The sequence below is a fragment of the Urocampus carinirostris genome, chromosome 11 (genome assembly GCF_059441175.1).
Source record: "Urocampus carinirostris isolate Australia breed hairy pipefish chromosome 11, RoL_Ucar_1.0, whole genome shotgun sequence".
NCBI classification, from domain to species: domain Eukaryota; kingdom Metazoa; phylum Chordata; class Actinopteri; order Syngnathiformes; family Syngnathidae; genus Urocampus; species Urocampus carinirostris.
The window spans coordinates 38,745,757-38,769,696 of NC_142359.1; the positions used below are offsets into that span (position 1 = coordinate 38,745,757).

The 23,940-nt window shown below is 38.1% G+C and overlaps 1 protein-coding gene across 1 annotated transcript; it reads left to right on the plus strand.

Moving 5' to 3' along the window:
- Nucleotides 1-5,193: 5,193 nt before the first annotated feature.
- e2f7 (E2F transcription factor 7) lies at nt 5,194-22,253 on the plus strand. The gene is made up of 13 exons (XM_088348494.1): nt 5,194-5,432; nt 7,311-7,390; nt 7,467-7,739; nt 7,809-7,962; nt 9,012-9,245; nt 11,808-11,963; nt 12,032-12,166; nt 13,304-13,456; nt 13,519-13,579; nt 14,964-15,264; nt 18,138-18,222; nt 19,272-19,552; nt 21,370-22,253. Exons 2-13 carry the CDS (start codon nt 7,331-7,333, stop codon nt 21,514-21,516), a joined length of 2,040 nt encoding a protein of 679 aa, XP_088204620.1. The 5' UTR covers nt 5,194-5,432; nt 7,311-7,330; the 3' UTR covers nt 21,517-22,253.
- Nucleotides 22,254-23,940: the final 1,687 nt, after the last annotated feature.

The window sequence follows — 23,940 nt, forward strand, 5'->3', positions numbered from 1 at the left end:
TTCATTGTTAAAAAAATTGTCATGTTTGTTTATGATGTGATCCTCATACAGTCTGCTTACATTTACAAGGTTTACACACTTTTGCTTACCGATATGGACAGTATAGTTCCTTACCTTATTGCTTACCTTTGATAAATATTTACCTCTAATCTGGTAATGAATATAGAAATGTATGTTTTCTATAAGCTCATACTTACCGAAGAGTTATTGCGTATTTCAGATTAATGCTACGGTTTGTGTCCTATTCTAACAAAAAGGGAATATGTGGTGTCGTGTAATACACTCCCCTTCTTGCGGTGTCGCTGTATACCAATGTGCAGCCTTGTACTTGTGCTTGAGAACTACTGAGGAAGAAGTTAAGTAAACACTCTATGAATGTACCGTCCGTGCCTGTCTTGAATCTACTACGAATCTACTACAACCCTACTACATACACAACAGACACACTGTGTTAAATATGATGAAATGATAATCTGAGCACTTTAGTGTTACCTGTGGTGTTCCACAGGGTTCAGTACTGGGCACCCTTCTTTTCAGCATTTAGCTGCTTCAATTAGTTGATATTATTCCCAAGAATAATATTCGTTTCCATTGCTATGCAGATGACACTCAACTATATACTAGAATTGATGTTACTCAACCTTTTGCGCCTTAACTCTGAAAAGACCAAAATGTTAGTTATTGGTCCATCTAAATGTCGTGACTTGTTCTCAAAAACTGCTGTGAACATTGAAAAATGTAATATCATCCAGAGTGACTCAGTCAAAAACTTAGGTGTCATATTTGACCCCAATCTGTCTTTTCAATCACACGTTAAAAATATTACTAGAACAGCTTTTTTCCATCTTCACAACATTGCTAAAATTTGCCCAATGCTGTCTCAGTCAGATGCAGAGATTATGATTCATGCGATTGTTACCTCCCGTCTCGATTACTGTACTGCACTACTTTCGGTTCTCCCGAAGTCAAAAATCAAGAGTCTTCAACTGGTTCAAAATGCTGCAGCGAGGCTTTTAACTAAGACAAGAAAGTTTGACCACATTACCCTGATTTTAGCTAACTTGCATTGGCACCCTGTTATCTTAAGATGTAATTTTGAGGTTGTGATGGTAGTATACAAAATCATGCATGGACTTGCTCCCTTATATCTTTCACGTTCAATTTCCCCCTATGTTCCGGCCCAGAGCCTTCGCTCTGAAAATGCTGGTCTACTAGTGATCCCAAGAGGCATGAAGAGATCTGCAGGTTCGAGTGCGTTCTCCATTCTGGCCCCAGTAATGTGGAATGCTCTCCCCCCCTGAGATTCGATCTGCAACCTCAGTGGAAATGTTTAAATCTAAGCTCAAACACACTTCTTTTCTATTGCATATGAATAACCTATATTTTATGTTGACAATATCTGTGTATTAGTTGTCATTGCAACATCCACTGCAGCCTGGTCATCCTTGGAAGGGGGATTACCTCATGTGTGGTCCCTTCTCAAGGTTTCTTCATTTTCCTCATCTTGAGGTTTTAGATCAGGGGATGGTGTAATAATAATCTGTGGTTTGCAATAATCTGTGGTCTGTGCAGCCCTTTGACACTCTTTGTGATTAAGGGCTATACAAATAAACATGACTTGATTTCTAAAAACACTAGTAACACACTAGTAAGTCACTGCTGTTGAACTGAAGCTTAAACGTCATTGGATGTATTTTACATATATCTTTTGTTGAGTTTCTGCATTTGAAAACCCGATGAGGCTCAACCTCACGCAGTCCCTAATTCCAGCGGCCCACGAGTAATTTGAGTTTGATATCCCTGCTTTAGGGGTTTGCAACAATCCGAACTCAAATGCCTTGTTTTTTTTCTTTACATTATTAAACTCATTTGTAGCCTATTTATACAGTGATGGAAAGAAGTGTCGTTTGTCGCTTGTGCCTTCCACGCATCCATCTGTTGATTTCCCTGACAACCTCGGCGTGTTGCAACCTGCCCTGCAGGCTTTAGTCAACACACAAGCGACCACTCCACAGAAAGTTAAACAATGTAACAGAAAACCCATACTAAAATAACGCAAATACATACTGTAATGTTTATTTTTTATTATTATTACTATACCGTCTACTCAATTTCAAGTTTCAAGACTCACAATTATTATTCGCTAGCTGATGATGACTTTTTCATGATATCATATCAAATTACCCAGCAACAACATTGTCCAGATCACTTTGAAAAGGGAGTTGGATTTGTGACTTATCTAACTTTTCCCAAAGTTATTTTGGATCAACAAATGTGCACTTTTACTATCATCAAAATACTGTTACAGATATATACGTGTTTTGAATTGCAGGCCTTACATTGAGTATCATAGGTAACTTTTGTATCTGCAGGCTGTAGTAGCCAGTAGAACTTCAAACTGCTAAAAAAAAGGGTGTGCTTGCAGTCACGTCCTCCCTCTGCAGCAAACCCACTTTAAAGCACTTTTGGCGCGCATTTTGCGTGTTGAGGGTTGCTTGGCAAGTCTTGTTTGCATACAGGGCGCGACTCCCCTCAAACCCCCAACCGACCCACCCACCTGATCTTTCTATCTCGTTTTGGAGCTGCGGCGCCTGCATTTTAAGCGCCACTGCACACCCTCACTAGTCCATATCCTCTTCATTCTGCAATTTATATTTTGAAGAAATGATTTAATTGCAAAAAATATCATAATGACTTTTTAAAGCCCAAGGAGCGTTTTCCTGTGCGGCCACGAAATCAGTGCGGCACGGTCGGACAAAGATCGTTTATGTTCCAAATGGTTTGCTCGGTTGGAAAACAACTGTGTAAAGAATTGCATTTATTATCAACATATCAGATGTTTTGTTAAAAAAAAAACATTTTTTTCACGATTTAACACGACTGGTGGGAGAGGTATACATATATATGGGTCAATTGTACCCCCATATTCATTTTTAGGACAAAAAAGGTCAAAGTCAATCATTTGATATCTCTTAACCTTTGTCATAATTTATTCTACTTCTTTAAAGGGACCGATTGTATGATTTAGCATCTCCTAGTGGTAAAATAAAATGTCATTAATTTTAAAAAAGTTGACTTAAAAAAACTAACATTTTAAATAACAAGTAAATTAAATGAACATATAAATGTGCATGTTTTAAAATACTGGTAGGTCGAGAAATTAGCATCAAGTTTACATAACATGAGCCTCACCTAAAGGAAGGTCAAATAATTGTCTGCCATCTTGCTGCAGCGCATCCTCAAAATCGCAAAAAGGCTGGGCAGATAAATGAAAAGCAAATTGGTGTGTTTTGGTCACTTTGAGTCTCTGTAGTTTGTATTCTTCATTGTGCCTTTAGCGCCAGTCTTCGGTTGCACTACACCATACAGCGTCATCTAGTGGTTAAGAAATACACACTGTCCCTTTAAATAAGTCAGGTAAAACACTGGAACCAATTTCAAAAATGGTCTCGAAAAAAGCTCTTTACATACTGTAGTCTTCTTTATTGTGTTAATGGGCAGCAGAACTCACCATGATATGCAAAATCCACCAAGTACCCCCCTCATGGTCGACTGGGAATAATGTAAACTTCACGGTTGCTGTTCATTTTAGGTGGAAAGAACGGAAAATAGAGTACAGCCACATATTACACAAATTTCCTCTCTCTGCTCTCACCCTCAGCAAATGTCTACTGGGGATAATGGATTGTGGTCAAAACAGGGCAGTTCATATTAGGCGCCCACAATAACACACTTGAGAGTCCCGAACTGAAGAAAAATGCACTCTGCCTGTCCCCTCAGCAATAGTCGACTGAGGATTAAGGATTACAGCAACAACCATTCTTTTCATTTTAAACGAGACGGAACAGCAAGCCACCCGACAAAAGAGCCTTGTGACGGTCCCATCTTAGAGCAATATGAGTTTGGGATAAGGGGTCATGGCCGCCAGAGTGCAGTTCATTTTAAGCGCAAATAAGGGCAAAAAAAGAGATGGCTGGCAGAAATTGTGCTCTCCGGTCCCTGCTGGCAGCAATATGCAATCTAGGATAATGGATTGCAGCCAAAACAGTCCAGCTCGTTTAAGGTAGACCATAATAGCATGCTTCAGCGGTTCAAACCAAAAAAAGGGATAATTGATTACGGCCACACAAGTGCAGTTCACTTTTAGGTGGCCCGCACAGCAAAAAAGAGTTGCCTTACCTAAACAAATACTGTACTTAGGTCACCTTTAAAGATTACAATCACAGTTTCACTTAGTTAAATCTACGGTAAAAATGATCCAAATTTTAATACCTGTAGTTTTTCAACGGTTGCTTCTTTCTACTATTGCTCTTAATATTTAAGACATTCAAAACATAGAGTAAATTTCCATATTTAAGAAACAAAAATGATAATAAAAAATATACAATACTATAAAAAAGCACACGGCGGAGCAGTGGTTAGCGCATGTGCGGCACAGTTCATGTCTTGGGAACCTCCTGCGTGGGTTCAAATCCAGCTCCAGACTTCCTGTGCGGAGTTTGTATGTTCTCCCCGTGCTTGCGTGGGTTTCCTCCGGGTACTCCAGTTTCCTCCCACTTTCCAAAAACATGCAATCCAGGTGAATTGGCCAGTCCAAATTGTCCCATGTTGTGAATGAGCGAGTGAGTTGTCTCGCTCAGTGAGTGAGTTGTCTGTCCCTGTGTGCCCTGCGATTGGCTGGCAACCAGTTCAGGGTGTGCCCTGCCCACTGCCCGATGATTGCTGGGATGGGCTCCAGCACCCCCGCGACCCTACTGAGGATAAGCGGTGTAGCTGATGAGATGAGACTATAAAAAAGCAACATTTTACCATGAAACCAAAAATAGGGTGAGGTTTTAACGCAATTGTCAGAAGTAATAATTTCTGAAATGAACACTTAAGATTTGAACAACATCGTGACGTTGACGATCGAAAAGAATAGTATAGTACAGTGCATTATCATTTTTATCCAGTTATACCTCTTATTATTCTTTTCGATCTGCGAAGCAAGCCCGCCTGTTGCCCCGCCAACACAACTCCCAGGAGGAGTAGTCGATAGCCCCTGCTCATTGGCGGAGACAGCAGATCGCACACGCGTACGGCCTCTCTGATTGGTTTACATTCAGGAAATATCACGCCAAGCTCAACTCCAATTGGCCGATGGCACCGGATACCGAAAAGCGCGAGAAAACAAGCTTGAGCGGGTGATGTGGAGTCCACCTCCAAGGGACTTCGTCAAATTCCTCCACCAGCCATAGTCGCCTCACCTCGGTTCATGATTTCTAGATTGCCCGCTCTTTTAAAGGAGATGGTAAATTGGCTGCGATGGCGATTTGACTAAAAAAGCGACGTCCCTTGGAAGAGACTCGAATCAAAGTGTAGCTTTCACCTAGAAACTCGGATATCTTCATTCTACGTTTCTTACTTGACTTCGAACTGGGCGCCAATATTACGTAAGTATCCAAAGATAACAACGTTAGAAACTAGTTACCTGGTTTACAATAATATGAAGCCAATGTGGAATCATCATCATTCTGTAGATGAATAACTTAAATGTGATCTGAATATGACCTAAAGATATCGACGACACGGTGTAATAAACTACCTGGTTTTACGATGAGTAGCTACGGTACCAGTATCACCATAGTTGAATAAATATACAGGATTGTTTCGGAAAATTCAAATATTTATTCTTTATTTTCTATAATGCAATTCATACGAAACATGTCATACATACTACATTCTTTACAACAGAAATATAACAAGTTTGTTTTTTTAATATTACTGATTATGGCATACACCCAAATATCCTGATTCCATATATTGTAATATTAAAAAGAACACTAATAGGCTATTCCAGTGTCTTTCAACGTGTGTGCCGGGGCACAATAGTGTGCCGTGAGACTTTGTCTAGTGTGCCGCTGGAATTTGTCCAATTTTATCTTTCCAAAAAATCAGGCCCTTATTCAGTATTTTTGCTTTCTTCAGACGAGGAACTGTAATAGTCATCCATATCAGTAGGAGGCAGTCGATTTTGATATACTTTTATATACTAATTATCTGCTCATGAGGTAGCACAGTAAATTTAACAACTTAATTTGTTTAACAAAGCGGTTTAAGATTGCACTGTAAAAAATAAAAACATGAATAAAGCACATCATTCTTTTTTAATATTATTTTCTTCTTTTTATATAGTAATTACCTATTTATGAGGTAGTACAGTGAAATATTTGACGTAACTTCTTTTTCAAACATTTTCGACAGGTGGTGTGCCACGGAAGTTTTTTAAAAATAAAAGTGTACCTTGTTTCAAAAGGGATTGAAAAACACTGGGCTGTTCAACCAATCAACGATATTTAGATAATAATAGGCTTGCATTATTCCAGTGGATTTGTAATGAACCTGGAGTGTATATATATATATATATATATATATATATATATATATATATATATATATATATATATATATAATGCATAGAAAAATAAGATTAGATTTATTATGTCAAATGGTATAGGCCTATACCAAGTAGTACACGTGCATACAGACTGTAATGCCAAAGATAGCTTTCATAACAAAGATATTCAAGTACTTTATGTAAATGTTATGTAAATTTGCTGTAAAGCTGTCGTAAACATCTTAACAAAAATGTATACCAAGTAAAGGAAAAGTGCATAAAGCTTGTAATGTCAAAGACGTCTTCCATAAACAAAATATTCAAGTTCTTTATGTAAACATTGTAGAACACACGTCTATTGCACCAAACTGAAGTTTGACGAGATCCGCAGTCTGACTGGAGCACCGCACCAGGGTGCTTGGCTTTCGAGTGATACATCAGGGAAGAAGTCCTCCGATACTAATTAAATTTAGCTTTGCAAAACATCCATATCACTTTCGCTTTGTCAATATTCCCATTGGGCAATGTTTTAAAGCAAAAGTCCTCCTAAACGTGTTTCTCTTTTCCATCGCTAAACGTTGTGCTAATATATTTTCACGCGTTTTATTGAAAATTATAACATATATATATATATATATATATATATATATGAGATGTTGTAGAGGTGTTCTGTGCAGTCCTTTTGAGACCGTTTTTGATTAATGAGACTATTATGACTTAACTTTGATCACCATGATTTAATTTTCTTAGACATTCCTTTTAGTGATTAGAATATAACACAAGTGTCATAAGACAACGACGAGACAAAAGTAAATAATAATAATTTTCTTTTTATGATATCTGTTTTAACGTTTAGTATGTCTGGCTTAGTGCCATATAAACATAGTTTAGTTGCTCTCACTTCCAATAATTTCACATTCGTCCTCAAATCCAGATCGACCACAAAAAGATACAATGGAAGTTGAGTGTCTAGCACTTCAAGATCTTACAAGCTCAAGGAAAAGTGCACAAAAGGTAAGTGTAAGTTTAAAAGAAAGAGTGAAAATACCACTAACAGTTTTTAAGCATTTTCGAAAATGGTCTTTTTAAGGAAAACATCTTTGTGGTTTGGGGGAAATCCAGCCCAACGAAGTCCCCAGAACCGTGTCTACCTGTGACCAAATGGAGTGGCAGCAGCTCTGACAACGTCACCCCAATCAAGCACGCCTTGGAGGCTGAGCCCTGGTCACCCACGGCCAACCTGAAGATGCTTATCAACGCCGCCAGTCCCGAGATCCGAAACCGGGAATTGAGGAAAGTGCTTTTCAGGTCCATTGAAAACGAATCGAAAAGTGCAGCGGAAGAAGAAGTGATTGAGGATCAGGTTGGTGTTTTATTGAAAACGTCATTTTACTAAAACCGAAATTTGAAGTAGTTAATTTCTTATTAAAAGGAGTTGGATGAGGACGAAGACGCCGTGAAGAAACCAAGCAGGAAGCAGAAGAGCTTGGGTTTGCTTTGCCAAAAATTCCTGGCTCTCTACCCCGATTACCCGCCACATAAAGACCCCATCTCCATTTCCCTGGATGAGGTGGCGACCAATCTAGGTAAGACCTTTATTATCTTGATTTCCAAATGAACACTCTCTTAGTGTGTCCCATAGAATTGTGTGAGCCTGGTAGGTGGACAGTCTAGGACGCACTCTCCCCCGGAAGAAGATTCCCTACATTTTAGATTCAAATACATCGATCAGGTGCAACGAGACAGTTTGATGTTAAAAAAATCTGCTCATCATCTCATTAGACGTGAAATAACTGGTGTTGTTCCGATTCTGTAGTAGTTGAAGATATATCCGCAAGTAAACGGAGCAAAAAATTACAGTATTTAATATCAGTACCACTGGTTTTGTGATTGCTGCTATGACAGGATGTCTGTTCTTTTATGATTGTTTACAGGAACGGTGGTCAATACTGGCAATTTTGGTATTGATCATATCCAAGTCAATACAAACAAAAAAATGAGCTATAAAAAACCCAGAAACAAATACGTTATAACTGTCACCTAGAGAACTAAAATGTCAGCTGTCTCTCATTGGCTCAATTGCTATAGTGACAATGGAATTACAGGTTTTTGTTCTGGAACAGTAACATGTTAACATTTTTGGTTACAGCTTGTTGCACTCTGCAGGGGGCATTTTTCAATGTGTTTTTTGTAAATTTGTAGCACCTGGCATTGTCTTTTTCTGTAGTTGAAAAAAACCCACAGCTAGCTGAGCTTCCAGTTTGCTTCTGGAGGGGGAGGGCACATAGATTTGGCCCTCTGTTTTGCCTGACAGACAGGTTGCAGCAGCAGGCCAAGTAGGGAGAGAGTTGCCTGTCAGTCACAAACCAGGTATAACGTTTGAGGGTTGCCCCGAGTGTACTGGATGAGAGAGAGAAGGGTTGCACAACTTTGGGAAAAATTGACGCCCATCAATGTCACATTTTACCCAGCCGTCTAATTAATGTTCAGGTGGGGCAAGACAAACACCTGAGTGCAAGCTTTAATAATGCAGGTTTAAAAGACTGGTGGGATCAGTTAAACTCTGAGTGCCTGCCAGAATATTCCTACAGTAGTTACAAAGGGTCTTTTTAATTTTAGCCGTCTTGTTTTCCAGGAGTGGAGCGCCGTCGTATTTATGACGTGGTCAACGTTCTGGAGTCACTAGCCATTGTGGGCCGCCAGGCTAAGAACAGCTACACGTGGCACGGACGTTTACGGTTAGAGGCCACGCTGAGGGAGCTGCAGCGGCGAGGACACCAGCAAGGATACAGACAGCAAATGGAGCTCGCCGACAGCGAGGCCGGGCAGAAACAGGACGCCGACAGCGGGGAAGACGACAACTGTCAGAGTAAAACGAAACATTTGTTTGTATTAGCTAATAATAAGCAGATTTGCCCCCAAATCAATGGGACCACGTACCTGTTCCCGTCCTCCCAACGGCGGCTTGCGAGTCGCCTCTGGGTCTGTCCGTACCTGACCCCAACCCACGCATTCTTGCTGGCGGTCACCTTAGTCCTACCATTAGTCCTGGCCGGGTCAGAGGCCAGGTATTGGTATTGGAATTTTCATTCTCAACGGGCCAATTATCTAGCCTCAAATACAGCCACGCCTCTCTCTCTCGCTTTCAGTCTCAAACGCTACCTGCGTCGCGCCTTCTGATTGGATAAGCGATCGGGGGCGGAGGCAGGCACTGAACTAGGAAAATTAACATTAGAGCAGAGTAAACAGGTCTGAGGTAGAAAAGCATATGTGTGATTCAGGGATATCGTACTAAGTGTAGTTAACCTTTTTGAGGCATGCACGCTCAGGTGTGGACTGATATATTAGTTCTTATCATAACATGATTTTGTCAACAAGCATGTTTGTTTGTGATTGAGAGAGCATGAAAAGCACACCAAATTGGAGGGCTGAGCCATAACATTATTTCGTCAATCTGGCTTTTTTTAAATCTGCAAGCTCCGTTGAAATTTTGCACATTTTGTTTTAAGTCTAAGTCATGACGGTTGGGTGGTTAGCGCGCAGCCACATGGTGTGGAGGACCAGAGTTCAATTCCAGCTATTGCAGCTTTCCCATGCTAAGTTTGCATGTTCTTCATGTACCTGCGTGGGTTTTATCTGCTTTTATACGAATTGCTGCTTAGCCTAATTTTATTTCCTGCTGTTAGTTTTTGGTTTAAGTTAGATTATTGTAGTCATGCTAGTGTTGAAATTCTAATTTGTTTACTGTAAAATGTTTTAGAGAGCTATTAAAGCTCCAGGGTGTAATATTTGACCACTAGGGAAGGAAAACCAGTGTCATATTATCATTGCCCAGCAGCTAGATGCCAGCCAAACATGGCAGCGACTACTATGTATGGATTTCACTATGTAAAAGACATAAATTTCTCAATCTATGATTTTTTTACATTGAAATGAATGTTGTTATGTTGGGTTGGGACAAAATATTGAATCATTTATACATGGTGATTTTATTTTTGGCACTTTTAGAATCAACATTTCTCCCCAGAATAGTTTTTTGTGACCTTAATCTGGTACGAAAAATGCAAGAAATCAAATGGAAGTGGAAAATGGAGGAAGGAAGCGAGCTAAAGAACTAAGGCCGGCGCCCATAAATTTGAAATCCAAAGTATTTACACATTTTGATTTTTATACAGTTCCTGCGAAGAAAAAGCTAGATATGACCAAAATTGTCTGCAAACTTTGTCGCAGACCTGTATCCCACCACGAGGGTACATAAAAATATGTTGAATTTGAAGGATCTTGATTTAGATTTATAGCTTACGCTTGTGTTTTTTTTTTCATTTAGAGGGTCTATTTCATTTTATCATCTTATAATGTTAACTGTAACTAGAATCATTAAAGGACCATTTTTGTGTTACGTTGACATTTACCTTGATGACATTTTGCGGCTTTAGACCTGCTAAACTGTAAATGTTATGTTCTCATTGTCTCAGTTGAAATGAATGTCAACTTCCGGACTGACTGACACTGACTGATGTGCATTGTTTGAACATCATTCATGGTTTATTGTCCCAGAAGTGTATGATTAAAGTTGCCGGTTTTTAGGAAAGAAAATTAAATCGCAATCATCAATTACAGCAAATATATTTGTAGAGAATTTTGATATAAATCGAATCGGCACCTTAGTATCGTAATACAATCAAATTGTGACCAGAACCTATCGTCCCACACCTATTGGTATGGTAGTTTATGTATTTTTGCCAAGTATTTAATGTTTTGTTTTATTTTTTGCTGAATGAAAGTTGTTTGTAGTACTAAGGGGCACCAAATATTTCTGACTGTCCCTTTAAAGTTTTTTTTATCCATCCATCCATTATCTGCACTGCTTATCCTCAGCGGGGGTGCTGGAGCCCATCCCAGCTAACTTTGGGCAGTGGGCAGGGGACACCCTGAACTGGTTGCCAGACAGTCAAAGGGCACACAGACATACAACTCACTCGCACATTCAAACTTAGGGACAATTTGGACCGGCCAATTTACCTGACATGCATGTTTTTTGGAATGTGGGAGGAAACTGCAGTGCCCGGAGAAAACCCACGCCAGCACTGGTAGAACATGCAAACTCCACACAGGAGGTTCAAGTTTTTTTTATTCATCGCAAATGTTCTTTGATATTTTTTGCATTATTAAAATTTCTTACTCCAATTTTTAAGCTTTTACAGTACATGAATATCGACTCCAAATATCGGTTATCTGCCTCCTCTTAACACGAATAATTGGTATCGGCCCTGAAAAACCCATATCGGTCGATCCCTAATGTATAGCGTGTGGCACGCCACGGAAATCCAGATTTGCACATTTAGAATATGGTAATTTGTAATAACTGTTTTTAAAAAAATAAAATAAAATCTGCAACCCAGGCCTAATCATTTCTCCATGTTGTCCACAGTTTCTGGAAACCGAAAAGACAAGTCCCTGCGTCTCATGAGCCAAAAATTCGTCATGCTCTTCCTGGTCTCTAAAACGCAGACCGTCACTCTGGAGGCCGCGGCCAAAATTCTCATAGAGGAGGGTCAGGACTCGTCCAGTCACAGCAAGTATAAAAGTTAGTATCCGAGCCATTTGATTTCTTTACTCTCGCGTTTCGTGAAACTGAAAAGTGTCGTCTTTCAGCCAAGGTCCGGCGTCTGTACGACATCGCCAATGTTTTGACCAGCCTGGCCCTCATCAGGAAAGTGCACGTGCGGGAAAAGCGAGGCAGGAAGCCGGCCTTTCGCTGGTTGGGGCCTGTGGATTTTAACCATTCAGGTACCTAGTTTACACTTAATATGAATCAAAGTTAAGGTTCGAGAGCAGTGGTTCTTAAGAGCTTCGACACAAATCAAGAAAAATGTATTGATTGAAAAGCTAACATCATTGTGGACTATTTTGCTTCTATGGGTAATCAAATACCTCATTTTTAACTCCCTTTTCTGTTTTTGCTGTTTCTTGCTTTTTTACATTGTAGTTCTTTTTTATTTATTTATTTTTCTTTTAACTTTTTTTCATCTTTGTTCTCTTTTTTTTCCCTTTTTTATCTTTCATCACCTTTTTTCTTATGTTTTTCTGTTGTTTTTTTTTCTTTCGATTGTTTTGCTTCTTTGTTTTTCTTTTCACTTTTACTTTTTACTTTATTTTTTTATATTTTTCTTTTGTTCTTTTTCCCTGTTTCCTTTCTTTTGTCTTTTTCTTCTCTTTTTTCGTCTTTTGTCGGTCTTATTCTTTCTTCATTCTGTTTTTCTTCCTTTTTCTGTATTCCCTCTTTTATTTTTACTCTTCTTTCTTTTGTTCCCCTTTTATATTTTTATTTTCATTTGTCTTCTTTTTCTCCCTTTAAAATTTTTCTTTTAATCTTTTTTTCTGTATTTTCTGCTCATTTTCTTTTTTTGTTTCTATTTTTCTTTTTATATCTCCTTGAAAGCCTGGACAAAAAGATGCAAAGAAAAATAATGCTTTAGGACACTTGAAGTTGGAGTCAATGGCTTGTATTATTTCTCGTGCTTTTTAGAACCTGTTTAGATTGCATGACACAATACAGCGACATTTAGTGGGCCAATATAACACATACATTTTGAACAATATCCCTTTGATTCAGTGGCTTTGTCTTCATTATAGTTATATCTTTATCTCATATATTCTTTAGATATCTGCGTTTGGCCATGCTCAACCTGTGTAAATAAAATTAAGCGGTCTTCTTTTGTAGTGTACATTTGCAGGACATTATTGCCATCTACTGTTAAGGAGTGTCATTGGGCCTTAGCTCTTTTTTTTTCTCTTAACATTATCTTGCCAGGGCAAAGGGCCACAACCCACTGAAAATGAGTTAACGACCCACTTTTGAGTCTGGACCCACCAATTGAGAAAAACTTTTCTAGAACATACCTTTTAAAAACTTAATTTTTGTAGATGAGGCTGTTGTCGGCGTTGAACCATCCCACTCACAAGACCTCGGAAAAGCCACGTTTGTAAGCCACTCCTGTTTTTCTATAAACCCGACATCTGCTGCCGTCCAGCCAATGGTCTGTTCAGTACCAAGCAGCCCACGCAGGAAAATCATTGGTGAGTCCTTTTTTTTAGTGTTTTATAGAAGAAGGTCAGTTGATCACATTTTCTTCCCGCAGGCTCTACACCTCAGCCCCTGGATTTTTCCAGAACGACAGGCGCCTATGGAAATCACAATGGGTGAGTTTTACAGCTCATTCCAATATCTTGGTATTGGTTGAATATTAGATTTTTATTTATGTGGCAATGGCGTTTCTCAGATAATTACTGAGTTTTATTTTGTAAGGTGCCCATATTTTGCTTATTGAGCAGATTTAATTATTTCTTGTTTTAAAAGAATATCAAAATGTTATATTTGTGTGTGTGTGTGTGTGTGTATATATATATATATATATATATATATATATATATATATATATATATATATATATATATATATATATATATATATACATACCGGCGCCATATCCCCCTTGTGGGAGGTGGCTAGAGTCAAGAACACATTCCTGACTCTTTCTGGGAGATTGATAAAACCTGACACAAAACATTTGTGTCATTTTAAAAGCTTTTTTTGGCATAACACTGGCAATGTTGAAATGATCAACACAGGCCTAGAGCGCCCCTTGCAGTCTGGTGTGAAAATATTAGATAAAATTATATACCCAATAATAATGTGTTAATTTCATATATAAGTCTCACTGGAGTATAAGTTGTACCCCAGCCAAACGTTTTGCTGTCACATTTATGTTGGGGAACATTATTCAGAGATCTGGTCAATCGCTTTGACAAAGCATCAACTCATTATTGGGTGGAAATCAGCACAGAATAAAACAAAATGAATGACCATCCCCAAGGTATCACCATAAACATGACCAACCACAAAGAGCTAGGACCAAATAAAATATATTGAAGCTGTCATATCAGAAGAGGGATCAAAAGAATATTTCATGGCCAAGTTAGCTCAAACCACAGATTCACTTACCTGACTTAGACCCATAGCCCATGAGACAAACAAAACGGTTCCCAATACCATCCGAAGGACATTGGACACTGTGAAGAGCTGTCAACTGTGTGCAGACAAAAACTTCAGTGGTACGGTCACATATTAAGATCATCAGGACTGGCCAAGATAATTCTCCAGGGCACAGTCCACAGAGGGGCAGGAGGAGAGGAAGACCGATATAGAACTGAGGGTTAGGGAATGGACTGGTGCCAACTTTGCCACAACCCAATAAACAGGCCAGGAACAGTCAACAACAGAGAAAGCTATTCTAAATTGCGTTCTCTTTGGTCCCCCAACGACCTTGGCGGTTAAGGGATCCATGATGATGATTTATGTTGTATAAATAAAAAGAGCATTTATAAGTGCTTCCATTTCAATTACAGTTGAATAAATAGTGATAAAACCTTGGAAATTGTCCTCATATGGAAAGGCAGGGGAAGACAATTACAGTATGATAGGTAACATTCCAATATTCTTAATAACTATATTTTTAAAGCCCCCAAAATCCAAAACTGTTCTACTTGTCATGCCGCTGATTTGAAATATCCCGTTTCTCTGCAGAAACTTTGCTCCGTCTTCCCTGCATCCCACCCTGCTGCTCCCCTCCCTGCAGCCCGAGCGCCTCTTCACCCTCCCCTCACCAGGCCACTGTCTGGCATACCTGCCCAGCTTGTCTCAGGCTTCTGTAGTCATGCTTTACAACCAACCTGATGCCACTGGTGAGGCCGAAGGAGACACGGCGGAGCTCAACACGCGCAGCGAGGAAGCAACCAAGAGGAGGAAGCGACATAGGGAATTTGTTAAGGAGGAGGAGATGCTGGACATCAAGAAAAATCCATCCGGCTTTGGGCAACAAGAGGAGGTAAAGCCTTATGTTAAATAGGATGTCATAGCTTTTCTGTAACAACTTATGTCAGCCCTTGGCAATCTGTTGCTGTTTTTGTTCGTTTTGGTGCCACCAGGCTGTGCTTGCCCTAGACACACCACAGGAAATGGTGCCTCTAAGCCCCTAATGGTTAAGGGATCCAACCAACCAACATTGTCAACTCCCATTTATTTCTATAGCCCTTAATCACAGACAATCTCAAAGTTCTACACAGGCCCACTGTTATGAGAGCAACAACATCCCCAGATGCTATTGTGGGTAGGCCTAGGCAATATGACAAAAAAATGTAATCACGATAAAACATTTATTAATGGTCGATACCGATAATTATCTTTTTTTTTTTTTTTTTTTTTTTTTAATGTCTCTTTTTTACATGTTCTAATTTTTGCCCCTGAGTGAAAGTTAACAAAATCCAATCTTGCTTTGACCAATTTTTGGTGCCAGAGCAAATATGCATAGTGACAAACTATTACAAAGTGTCGAAGCTATATATTAATATAAACTCATTACTGGCAAAATATTCAAGAAAAAAGGAAGTATAAAAGGAGAAAATGAAAAAAGAGAGGCCTGTGGCCATCCCCCTGATCGTTACATTACCAACATCAATTCGATGCAGAAAATGAATTAATAATTTGATGATTAAAACTGAATGAATATATGGATTTCTACTATATATTTGTCATTGATTTACAACCTCAACCTCGGTAACACTAAATCTTTGGGGCCCATAGATCTCTTCCGAGAACCACAGATCCCCGAGCATGCGAGTCCCCTCAGGGGCAAAATGAACACTGTACACTACAAAATCTGTATTACTCTATTATTTTACATCTATCATATTATCATTATTGAATGTTCAGATGTCAAACGATTTCATATATGTGTGTATATATATATATATATATATATATATATATATATATATATATATATATTATATATATATATGTACCGTATTTTCCGCACTATAAGGCGCACCTAAAAGCCTTTATTTTTTTCAAAAGCTGACCATGCGCCTTATAATACAGTGCGCCTTATTTATGGATCAACATTAAGTCGCAAAGTCTTTCAACTAACTTGCAGCCGCCGACTCGATTTTCCCCTGAACGCCAAGTAGTACGTGGTGTATGCTGGGATTTATTTACCGGCGTTTCATTGGCTAACCAATGTCCCAATCATCATTTGAATCGATCACTATTGGCTAAAGTTATTCGGAGGTCATGGGGCGGATCCTTTTTATCATTTACAGGCTGGCATTGGCTTAAACGGCAAAACAAAGCCTGCAATTGGCCGAAAAAGATGTGTCAATCATCAGTTGAATCGATCACTATTGGCTAAAGTTATTCGGAGGTCATGGGGCGGATCCTTTTTATCATTTACAGGCTGGCATTGGCTTGAACGGCAAAACAAAGCCTGCAATTGACCGAAAAAGATGAATGTGAATAGCAAGTTAGGTCGAACTACGGCGGGGGGTATTTTACTATTCTATACTGTATTTGTAAATATTTTACTCTCCTGGATTTACTACACTCACGGATATAAGAGGACATTGGCTGTACATTATTATGAACACAACGACTTTGGTGAGCTACTCCGGTTTTTATATTATCCTTGTATCTTGTTTCAGACTGAACTCAATGTTTCTGTGATAAGCGGTGCAGATAATGGATGGAATGGAGTTTCTATTTTTAAATTAAACTCAATTCCAAGTGTTTATTGTCATATGCACAGTAAAGTTGCGAGCGAAAAAGAAAATACAAACTAAGGAATGGTTGGCATTTCTTGAATCCCAAGACTTTAACCTTCCGATTGATGGAACGATGCATTTGAGTGACATCGTACGAACACTGCATCCGCACGTGTTCTCGACACGTATTTGCGTCTTTGCAAGCTTTCGGAATGTTAAGGGGGTAATAAGTTTGACTGAACTATCTGACTGTTTTGTCCACGTTCCCATTGTAGCGCCTTATAATCCGGTGCGTCTTATGTATGTCAAAAAATGGACCAAAAACTACAGTATTGGAATCCGCACCTACTAGTCGCCGCCATGTTTGTCTTCTGTCCTTTACTGCTACGCTGTCATCCGTTGCACTAGTTATTGTTCGGATTGGACTACAGTGCCATCTAGTGGTCAAATAGTACACACTGGGGCTTTAAACAAGTGAATACATTCTCAGAGTGAGAGTGGGTTTGCAGGTATACACAGGTTGCGCCTTGCCAGCACCTGGTTCACTCATGGAAGGTTTTTTCATGGGGCCCGGTGCTTGTTGAACGTCTGCTAGCACTCGGTTGGGGCTTAATTGTTTTTCCTTCAGCGTATTCTAGCGGGCGATATTGTTTTAAATGGAGCTATAAGTTTATCGTGTTATCGGTCTTTATTGGTTCTTGTTGCCGGCAAAGTTTGCAGTGCACGTCATCGCTCAGTATTTCTGTCAGACTGAAAATGAGGGGCCTCTCCTGTCTATGACTATTTCAGCATGTTATGCTGAGTGTTATCTTTTTCTTTTTATTGCTCATTTTGACTGTGCTGTAGTCCTTCCACTGTCACTGTGTGAGCCTCTTTTCCTGCAAAATAATTGGCTGATCCTGTCACCTTCTACATCTTCTGAATGTTGGTCTGGAACTCGCGTTTTCATTGCATTAGCGCCCCTATTCTCCGGTGTTCACGTGGTGTAATTAGTTTAAATTATTAAACGTTAATATTTTTCATAGTGGCAAAAAAATCATATGAAAAAAATTATCATTATTTTTTTCATTGCCCATGCCTAACTATGGGTAGCATCTTCTAAGCATACACTGAGGTGTGAAGCATCCGTTGTAAAAAATACTTTGTCATTGTTTATCTTCAGCATGCTGAAAAGATTTTTAAAGCATCGAGTGAGAGAGACGCTGGGACACAGGCGTCACCCTACCTCTACGTGCCAAACAATGCAGGTAAAGCCTTTAAAACGTATTTATGTTTGTATTTTTTTTAGATTTTTAATGTAAAAAGTTGTCTCTCTTTAGTCATTTGCTTTTTCTTCATATTTTTTATTTTGTTCTACGTATTTTTAGTTATTATTGGATTTTTTTTATTCATGATTATTATTATTATCATACTAATTTATTAGTGAGAAATACAATGTTCAATTTTACACTCAGTTAAATTTTGTTTTTATTTTATTCACCTTGTATTTATTTATTTAATATAGTGGTGAGTGGCATAGATTGAATAACGTTTAAATGTAAAAAAATGTTTACATTAATTTGTATTTTGTTTATTATGCTTCGTATTTGTTTAATTAATTTAATGGTGAGTGAAATGAATCAAATGTTAATGAATGTAAAATTGTTCTTTCTTTACACTCATTTCCTTTTCTTTTGTTTATTTTATTGTTTTTATGTCCTTATAAAATTATAATTTATTGGTTGATATGGTTAAATTATCTTCGTCAATCTTAAAAAATGTCATCTTTCCAACCATTCGCTTTTTTGTTTTATTTATTTTATTCCAAGTTTGTACTTATTTATGTTTTTTTTTTACTTCGTTGTTTGTTTTTTAAGGTGTTATTTCTCTCCCCAAGCATGTGCTCATTATTATCATTTATTTCATTTATTTAATTACAGTTTTTTGGGGAGGAGTGTATTCATTTATTCTTAGTTTACTTAATTTTGGCTTTTTTATTATAGGTGGTGGCTGACTATGATCAAATCTTTTAGTACTTTTAATGTTTCTTTTTTTTTTTTTTTTCATTTTCAAACATTTGCTTTTTAAATATTTTTTATGTAATTGGTTGGTAGTGACGATTAAGAAATATTTCCTAAAATGTAAGTTTTTGTTCCATTTGTTTTTTCAAAACATATATTATTGTTCTTTTAATTTCATTTATTCTTTTTCATTTTTTTGTGGTGACTGATATAAAAACAATTGTTTTTTTTTTTCATTAAATGTATTTCCCCTCACTCTTATTAAAATGGAGTACAAATGTTTTCCTCTTTCTCAGGTCTGAAAGGCGTTAACTTCATGTTACCATACGACCAACCCTCAGCTCATGTCACTAGCGGCCCTCTCACCCCATTAGCGCTACCCTACTTTGTAGTGCCATCAATTTCTCAGTTCCCCGTGCAGAGCTCAGGAGCACAAGTGGGCTTCAACCTTCCTGCACACTTGATGGTGGCGGCAGCACCGTACAGCTTGGCCCCTCTTCCGCTGCCTTCCACGCCAGAACATAATAGAAAGATTACCCTAGAGGCGGCCCCTCATGCAAATACATCACAACCACTGGTAAGGTAACTTTAGAATCTTTAGAAATGTCTTTATTGAGGATTGACTGATATGTGTTATTAAGAGGATATTTGATAGCTGATATTTATTTGCTGTAAAAGCTTAAAAAATTGCGTAAGACATTTTTAATAATGCAAAAAGATACAGAATATTTGTTATAAATTCAAATAAAACATTAATAGCTTTCTGGAAACTTTTTTTCAGTAAATACATTTGAATTTCAACATAACTAAGCTTTCACTTTAACAAAAAACTACATATAATAAAATAAAAGAATAATAAGATAAAATAATTAAATAAAACTAGGCTTAGCCGCAACTCTTACACAAAAACTCAAATAGCTTTCTGACTTTTTTACCGTAAATAAATTACAATGTCAATACAACCAACATGACTTAAATTAAATTGAAGATTTCAAGGGAGCTCGCAAATTGATACGGGTGGGCACTCCTGTTTTAGAGCCAAATTGACAAAGTAATGTTATGGTAACAGCTAATCACTCAGCCTTCTACTTTGGCGTGCTTTTAATGTTCTCTCTCTATCACATACAAACACACTTGATTGATGAATTAATGTTATGATAAGAGGTTATATATCACTTATATATGACTTGCCGTTTTAAATATGCCCACTGGGTGTCATCAAAGCTAAGCGCCACCAGCAAAGCACCCACTGTAGCTGTATTTGCTGACTACCATTAATTAACCTTGAAAAAACCTTACCAATATTATTATAAAAGTCACTGACGTGCTGTTTAAGGCAATATGAAAAATGCAAAAGATATATTTTTATAGTGCCTGGATGTCTTTGTAGAGGCCTTTGCTCCTTTTTATAATAGATATGAAATCTAACAGTAAAGTTCCCATATTCAGGTAAACATTTTCATAAAGAAATAAAAAAAAAAATCAGAAATACTTTTAAATCATTAAAACTATCATTTAGTTTAGTGTTTTGTGCTATTTCTTTCACTTTGCAGTCTACATGAGTTACTTTGAGTTAAAGGTGGTGTTGTCATCTCCTGGCTGAAAAGAAAATCATTGCAACTCCTTTTGTTGCGCGTGAAAGTACATGAAACTCTTTGAAGCGCTCGAATATACTCTTCCTTGTTAATCTTTTTGGGGGTTTATGTTGGCATTTTTACTGCATTTGAAACAGTCCTTTTCTTACTTTCACCATTTTTATCCTGAAACTAAAGAAAACCACGACTGCACTCATGTAATCACTCTTTCCCCTCTAAATTCCCTCCTTCCCTTTAGCGTAATGCCGGGACACCGATGATAAAAGTACAATAAAAGCAGATAGGCGCGGTGAGGAAAAAAAAAATATAAAGGCTCTTTGAACTCAATTGGACATTGTTAACACATACGTAATTAAGAAAATGTTAATTTTAAAGTTCTAAGTACACCTTAAACTATGCACCCCACCTTTAAAGAAACTAACGGAAATGAATGCCTTTGTCGTTTTGATTTTTTTTTACAGATGCACAGTTGATAAACACAACGAAATAATACATTTTAGCGTGGGGGGGACAATTGTTTAATATTCAAATCGTCTATCCCTGAAGCGTGATTTAATTGTGAGCCTCCGTAAAGACCCTTATGCCTCCAGCTAAGGCTCACATTTTATGCCATTAATTTACTAAGAGCACTTTCTCTACCCTGAGCTAAATGAGGTTGACAGCCCTCATTTAAAAGCTTAAAAATGGAAAAGTTGAACTCGAAATAAGCAACATGTTCTGCCAACAGGATTACACTTTATATCCCAAGGTGCAACCTTTTAAAAAATTAAGACACATTTTTCTGTGTGTTGTTTTCCAGACTCCGCATACTCCAAAGGAGATACCAGCCCCTGCTTCCAAAGCTTTCTTTCAGACTCCGGGCACAATGGAGAGTTTCGGTACGACGGCACCCCTTACCAGAAAACGAGCATCTGCTCAGAGGAGGCTGGACATCAGTCACCCTTAACAAATCTCAGCTTTAAAGATTTAACTGGTGCTACTTAAATTAGGGTATTCGATTACATCCAACTTCTGCTTTTGCGAATTTGTCTCTTGGCTATTCTTGTGGTCCAATAGATGGATTTGTGAGGTGTTTCAAAAAATGTAGTGTTTGTCACTAAAACATTTAAAGCCTTAATTTGCCCTTCTCAAATGAAAAAAGTAATAATTTATGTTTCGGGCAATTATATTATTACAGGGATTGTGTAAGAACACTTGAAGCACTACGTGTGTTTTTTTCTGGTATCTGTAATTGATTTTTATTGTCTTCTACTCTATTTAAAACATGACTGTGAAATTAGTCGTGAAAAAGCCTGTTTACATCCGACACTTTTGTGACATGACTTGATGATGTGTTCAGGTACTTCAAATTCATTTACTATTGCTGTATTTTTGCATCACTGTTTGTACTGTAAAATGTGAGTTTTGGAAAGACATACATTAAAGAGATAAGTGCCTTTATAGGTAGTTTTATATCAGTTATATTTTGCAGGTTGTATTGGGAAGTTACCATGGTAACTAGCTTGCCCTTTCTTCGCCCAAATACTGGTGCTATGTACTAATAGGCCTCTCCAAAGTGTGCACAGACAACCTTTTTTCATGTACAATTGTTTACATTTTATCATTATTTTCTTTTGATGTTTGTCACAATGTTATACTGCACTGTTAGTTTTTAAGTGGGTTAGACAAAACTTGACTGTTGCCATTGATTTTCCCCTGACTGTAATAAAAATGTTTCTCAATTGAAATTGTGCTTATTTATATAGCACTTCCTGTAGTTAGTAGAGGTGCTTGAAATCGTATAAAATGCTTATGACTTAATGTTTTTAATACTTAAAAAGTGCTCGTTTTTTGGGTGAAGTGCTTTTAAATGCTTGAAATTGTTGCCATGTTTCTCAAGTTGCTTAATTAAGACGCTTACACTGCTCTCTGGTGGCTTCGCTTTGCCATTGCCTTTCTTCTCCCCTTGTGATTAACTGCAGTTGTACCCCATTGTCCCATGAAGTGTAATTGCTCCCCAGAAAGTGGACACGTGCGTGCCACACCTCAACAGGGAACTGCAAAATGTGTATTAGTGCATATTTGATATATCAAGTATGGATATTTGTTAAGGGCCATGCAAAAAAATGATGGCAACATCTCCCAGTAGTAAGTTGTAATGGTAAGAACTTCCTGCAACTAAAAATGTAAGATACATTTTCATCTTTACCCAACACCCATTTGGGAGGGATTTGTCTGAAAAACATCTGTGCAATTTACTCAAGATCTATAAAGCATGTCTTGATAAATGCACCCACATAACTAAATATTGCATATGTAAATTTCACATATATTTGCAGCTCTGCAAAATACACAATTCCCACCAGATTTTTTCTCTCAAATTGAAAAAACAGTTCAAAAAGTTCTTTAAAAGTGCTTTAATTGTACAAACCCTGTTTAATTTTTTTTATAAATGTATCACTGTGTGGAGTTTGCATGTTCTCCCAGTGCTTGTGTGGGTTTCCTCCGGGCACCCCGGTTTCCTACCACATTCCAAAAACATGCATGGCAGGGTAATTGGCCTGTCCGAATTGTCCCAAGATGAGAATGAGCAAGTGAGTTGTTTGTCTCTGTGTACCCTGCGACTGGCTGGCAATGAGTTCAGGTTGTCCTCTGCCCACTGCCCGAACATAGCTGGGATGGGCTCCAGCACCCCCGTGACCATACTGAGGATAAGCGGTGCAGGTAATGAATGAATGAATGATTATCTCTTGTAAAATTGAGACATTTCCATCCACCTAACCCTCCTGTTGTCCTTGAGACAAACTTACCCACTACAGTACTATTTTGTGATAAACCCCTCCCCAAAATCCTTTAAATTAAATTTTTGGGAATCAAAATTTTGTATTCTTTCTGGGAGATTGATGCAGAGGAGGGGATTCCCTGCCCCCTCGACCAACCCAACTGATGTGTTGCAAAATCTCGTTAAGAGTCATTAGGTGACCAAATCCCCCAATTCCAACCCCTAGTACAGAGCACCAAGCACGGAGACAATCGATACCAACGTTGGAAGGTATGACCCGGTCGATGTTCGAACCAGCAACCTCCCAGTAGCGGGGTGGTGGGGGGAACACCCTACCCCAAGGCCATGACTTAAAATACTATGACTTTTCCTGAATTGGCTCCAACAGTGGAAACAATGAAGTGTTGTCGTTATTCACATTTCCATGCAAGCTGTATGAAAGGAGAACAAAAGTATTCCTCAAATCGAGGACAAAAAAGGGTTAAATGATTTAATTTTTCCTCTGACTAATGAAAATATTTGTTCAAATCATCTTATTCTAAAAGCACTTTTTATACGTTTTTATTATCTGTTGTGAAAAAAAGTAAGACCTTATTTCTATTCCCTTTT